The sequence below is a fragment of the Gavialis gangeticus genome, unplaced genomic scaffold (genome assembly GCF_001723915.1).
Source record: "Gavialis gangeticus isolate Ggan-Ray unplaced genomic scaffold, GavGan_comp1, whole genome shotgun sequence".
Lineage (NCBI taxonomy): Eukaryota > Metazoa > Chordata > Crocodylia > Gavialidae > Gavialis > Gavialis gangeticus.
Window position 1 is genome coordinate 258,622,745 of NW_017729032.1, and position 5,719 is coordinate 258,628,463.

The following is a 5,719-nucleotide window of genomic DNA, read 5'->3' on the forward strand; positions in this document are numbered from 1 at the left end:
TGAACTGATGAGTAAAAGAGAAGGAAGACTTTTGCCCCACCCTCTGCCTTCCACTTGGTGCAGATGTAAGGCAACATAGCTGGCCTGAACATAGAGACATTCATGCATTATCTTGGTCATAGGCTGGAGAAATGGCCGAAAGCATATCCATGTAATTCTGAATCTTAATGCTACCCTTTAGAGTGTCTATAAATTCACTCAACTTAATGTCATCTGAGAATTTGGTAAGTGTGTGCTCCGTTCCATCATCCAGATCGTTAGTGAAGGATGCTAAAAGAATCCTGAACCCCAACCCTGGTAACTACATCCACAGAAGGAGCAGGAGAAAAGAGCAGGGTCTTCAGGAGAGCCAGACTTTCATAGCTTGCAGGGGGAGATGCTGCAGTACCAGCCCCACCAGAGACTCAAGGCCTGGAACTGCTAAGAAGCTGGGGAGGGCTGCAGGGCAAGAAAAGCCAAGCAGTTTGTTAGGCTGAGCAGGAACACCTGAGCCTGTCTTCAGGGGCAGCAAGGGGCCAGGTTTGCCTATATGTAAGCCCAGTCTCTGAGCTGGGGCTGGCAGTTCGTGCCTGCAGGCAACAAGCGAAGGAGTGGAAGACAGAGTTGACTGACAGTGAAAAGGAGGTGCCCTGGGGCTGGTGGGAATCAAGGCAGCTCCTTATGATGGTACCATTTGTTATGGCCCCAAGGGGCTTGTAGGTGAGATATAACCCTTTGTTTTCTGGTTTTCTTTTATGTGTTTAAGACCAGAAGACCCGCCTACTGCTGTAAGGGAGGTCTGGAGGCCACAGAGCAGGGTATCAGGGGTACTCTGTGCTTGTGAGACCAGCTTGGGTCAGAGAGGTGTAGGGCTGGGGCCCAGGAACCCAAAGTCTGAGACAGTGGACCTGGGCTGAGGGGGCTGAGCCAGTTAAAGAAGGCTGAAGCCCAGACAAGGGTTTGAGGCTTGAGGGGCCCAGTGTCTATTTGGGACCGAGAGATCCCCTATAAGGGGCAATTGAGGGTCATCTGCAGGACATAGGCATTGCTATGGGGGCAGCAGGAGGCCATAGTTATAGGCTGTACAGCATCAAAGTAGAGGCTGACCCAGTCTCTGGAGCCAGTCTCCTCTTAAACCTATATATGTTAACATCAAGTCATGGCAGGTGAGAAGCAGGAGGCAGAGGAGGCCAGGGAGCACTGACAGAAAAGGGGAAGGCAGATACCCCAAGCTGTCACATGTACCATTTATTTTATAAACCCAGCCATTTTTACATAGCACAAGTTCAAGCTAATATTTTTAGAACCCATGGTGTGACCCCAGGACTGATGATTCTTGAAGGTAGGCATAAAACAACCCAAGTTCCACTGTAGGTTTCATCTATCAGCTTGAGCAAGCTACTTACCCCTGTCTTAATTTCCCCCATCTATATATAAAAATAGTACCACAACATTATTGCCTGTCTCAAAGCGTTATTTGAGGATTAACCTAGGAAGATTTTAGAAGTGCTTTAAAGCTGGAAATCTCACAATGTCCTTCACTATTTATTTTTGCTTAGAAGTTGTTATTTATCAGAGATAATGAAAACATTTTCCTACAAAAAGATCACATGGTGTTGTCCCTGAACATTTTAGTTCATCAGAAGCACTGCTTTGAAATAAGATGTTTGACTTCAACTTTTTGACATTTTTGTTTCAACATTTTTCACACCAGAATTTACACTCCATTAAAATTTTCAGTATTATGACTTTCATCTTGGTCAAGGACAGAACAAGGTTCTTAACAGAATGGAAGGGTAGAAAAGCCATTTTCAGCCCAGCTGTACTGGCTAGGCTAAGTACACAACAGCAATGTGTTAGTACAAGCACAACATTTAAGATTTCTGCCTTTAAATGGGTGATACAAACATTCCCTTTTTATCACAGAAATGTAATTGGAATAGTCTGATACAAATTTGTCTTTTCAAGTGAGCAGCTTCCATAGAGCTGTACCTGTTTTAGAAAAAGTTTAATCGTACAATTATATTTAACATCGTGCTTGAAATCCAGAAAATGAGTTTCTTTTTACTTCTCCTAAAAGCAGAACTAATTTTTGAAAATTGGAACACTTTACAAATCTGAAGTCATTGTAATGTTTTTGTGCTTTTATAATTAGTGGATGATTAGTAAAGAAACATATATGACAGAGTGGGTGGATATTGAGCCAGATTCTGATCTTAGCTGTCCTAGTACATATCTGTTAGCAAATAAAAACCTAGGATTGTGGACTAGCCTATGGATTGACACAACACTTCATTTGATGAGTGACAGAAAGACTTTATTTACGACAAGTATTCAAAATGAAGTCAAGTGAGCCCAAACCAAATCGAAGTCCAGTAATTAGCTATAAGGTGATGGTTTCTCACCAAACAGGTGACGAAGAGGCAGTCTGTTTCTCTTCAACTCCTCGAGTAAGTCAGGCACATCAGCAACTGGTGTCAGAGAGATTTCTTATTTTTGAAGCGCATGCGCTGTTTGCTGTTTTACTGCCTTTTTATACCCTTAGCTTAGCATCTTCAAAGCATTTTTTTAGTTGTGTAAATCAAGAGAGTCCCAAGCAGTAATTGACGGGAAAATCCTGTTAATTAACCTGCTTATCACTGGTTATCATAAATGTCTAATTTGAATGACTTACCTTCTTCAGCAACAAGAGGTTATCCAGTTTGGAACATATCAAGAAACTGATTAACAGCCAGGAAAGCATACTAAATCAGGAGGAGACATCTATCACATATGGAGAATGTCTCTTCCTGCACATAAACACGAGTTAATCGCAAAAGAAATATTTACCATACTAATTAATCAAGCATAGACATTTCATATGGTTACACACCAGATAACTAGGAGTCTGCCTGAAATCATTCTTAATGTAGCAAAATAAGATGAAGAGATACCTCATTATTATTATTTTTTCTCAGATGGCCTAGCTATGAACTCGCATCCTCCTGCAATATGCAGTTAGCATCAGTATTCTGTATTTTAACTTTTGTGAGTATGCCCGAGCTTAGCATGAGTTTCAGAGTCATCAATATCTAAAGGGAATCTACATGCATTTGATGTTAGTATAGATTTGCTTTCACATGGCTGTGATCAAACCTTGACTTTCTGTATGAATACTGAAAATAAAGCTATATTTTCTTCTTAGACATAAAAGATAGTTCATGGGGTTTAGTGGTTTCCCTCTTCTACAGACACATATCCCAGGAAAATTGACTGGCAGCTCTTGTTCACATTTTCATTCTGGTACCCACCTGGTGTTTGTAGGAACCACTGTCACCTAGTGAACCATTTTGTAGCTCACAAGACATTTAGTCTTTTGTAATGGAATTGCGTATGTCACTCCATAAATTCATCTTTGGAAGATGGCTGCTCTTGTCCTCCATCCATTATTGGCCAGCATCACTTTGTTATTTATGATTTCATAGGTTGTACAACTCTTCAAAACAATAACAGCATTACAGTGTCAACATATTTCTTATGCAACACAATTTGCGCTTCTGTTTTTTTAAAGCATATTAAAAATCCAGTTTGTAAGAGTAGTTGGATATTGAAAAATTGCATTTCTGTATTTACAGAACTAAGTACAATTAGTCATTTTTGTAAAACTAATGCAAATTATTCAGGGTGGAAATTTAAAAATTGAAGTTCAGAAAGCATGAACAGTTAATTTAAAATCAATTTGTCTACTCAAAGATTACTGAAGTGTTAGAGAAAGTGAAGCAGGAGATGGAAGAGAAGGGAAGCAGCATGACTGATGGAGGTAAGTACGTGCCTTCCTCAGCGGGGCTCCCTTTCACTAAGAAATCAAGTGTGCACAGTTGAACCCAGATCAAGGAAAAATATAGGAATGAAGGATTAGTGCAAAAGATCTGAAGTAAAAATTCCACAGGAGCCAAAGTGATTTAGGAGTGTGCACTCTAATTTCAAAAGTGACTGTTGCATTTAGGAGCCCAAAATCCTATTGATTTTAAACTTCTGCACTTCTTGGAAAGGTAAGCATAGAATTAGAAATGATCTGTATGCGTTCTAGTTTGAATAATTAACTAATTAAAAATGATTTGAAGCTAGAGCCTAAAAACACTTATTATAATCGGACTGTCCTTGGGAGTAAGCAGAATGCTTGAGATGGGGTTCCTAGCTGGTGGAAATGTTCATTTTAAAACTTGTGTTTATATCACCTTTGTTTTAAATTAAATCTAAATATCCTGTAGGTATCAGCCTCTCACTGCCTTGGAGTATATTTTGCTTTTTGCCTGATAAACATGTTCTGTTCAAAGGAAAAAGGAATAATGGTGCAGATATAGAAAAAAATTCCATAATACGATCATAAATGTAGAGACTGCCACTTTATTAACCGATTAATGCATAACTAGAGTAAACCACTTGTGATGTCTATCGCTTATGAGAATCAAATCCTGTACAGGCTTGTTTTATCAGGCAGAGCCAGCCTCCTGACCTCACACCACCCCTGTCACCCTGCAGCACTGGCAATGCATAGGACAAGTTCCAGAGTGCAGAACTACTTGGAACATGAAATCTACTCCCTGCTAGCCCATATATAATGCAACACAAGGAGGGGAGGGGTGAAGGGGGAGCCCACCTAGCCAGAGGTGGAAGGGAAGAAGGTACATAAACATTGCCTAAGTCCCAGACCCCTTACATCCATCCAGCTGCTTAAGGGGTTCTTCATCAGACCCATTCTCAGCAAGAGGGCTGAGAACTATTGCTGTGCAAAACGTAAGAGATTGGAAAATGTTTTTTATTTTTATACATATCATCAGATCCAAGATGTCAGGAAGGCAGCAAAATTGTCACCACCTATTTCTATTTTTGAAAAGTCTTGCCTGTTAAAAATGTTATCAGTAAAGTCGTGTCTCTAAAGTATAACATCCTTTTGTTCATTCAGCTCTCCCATTACCACAGAGAGTGAAATATAAGGAAAGTAAATGCTTAACCTATTAGATTGATACAGAAATGAACTGTTTATCTGTTTTATTTTTTTAACAGCTCCTTTAGTAAAAATTAAACAAGCCTTAACAAAACTGAAGCAAGAAACAGTTCAGATGGACATACGGATTGGTGTGGTGGAACATACATTGCTCCAATCAAAGCTGAAGGAGAAATCAAATATGACTAGAGATATGCACGCCACTATGATTCCAGAAACCACAATAGGTGCCTATTAAAGTTGCAAGGAACTGACTTGTATTTTAGGCAAATAAAAGTTTCTGTGATTTTTCTGCAATATTGCTACACTGCAGAATATTACAGATGCATACATAGCACTTTAGGTTCTATAAATGAAGTTGTATTGGATTCTGTGACTCAAAGACTTTCAGACTTATTAAAGATCTTTTATAAATACGCTAATGAAGTCTCATTAACAAACTTGTCTCTTCCACTTTGTTTTAATATGTTAAGTAATGGAAAAGTCCTCCATAGAATTTTATTGACACAACCTATAATCTTCAAACCCTGATTAGATATTCTCTAGTATTGAAAGAAAATTACTTGTAAAGGGCTTGAAAGGAATTAAATATGTCTGCTTTTCCATTTACATATTTTTAACATAAGTATTTAATTGCTGACATTGGAATAATGCATTACCCTTTCTAAAGGCCTGGGTCAAATCTGAGCCTGGTTACAAGTTAAACTAAGTTGTTTGCCCTCTCCCCCACCCCTTTCTATTTTCCAGTTGGCG

At 39.3% G+C, this 5,719-nt stretch overlaps 1 protein-coding gene across 1 annotated transcript in view; it reads left to right on the plus strand.

Moving 5' to 3' along the window:
* The window catches only part of IFT57 (intraflagellar transport 57), a 32,172-nt gene extending 26,784 nt beyond the window's left edge, over window positions 1–5,388 (plus strand). The window contains exons 10-11 of the mRNA XM_019525778.1: window positions 3,712–3,778; window positions 5,026–5,388. Coding sequence (XP_019381323.1) covers window positions 3,712–3,778; window positions 5,026–5,204 — 246 coding nt within the window. The 3' untranslated portion in view covers window positions 5,205–5,388. The remainder of the gene's footprint in view (window positions 1–3,711; window positions 3,779–5,025) is intronic.
* The last annotated feature ends 331 nt before the right edge of the window (window positions 5,389–5,719 follow it).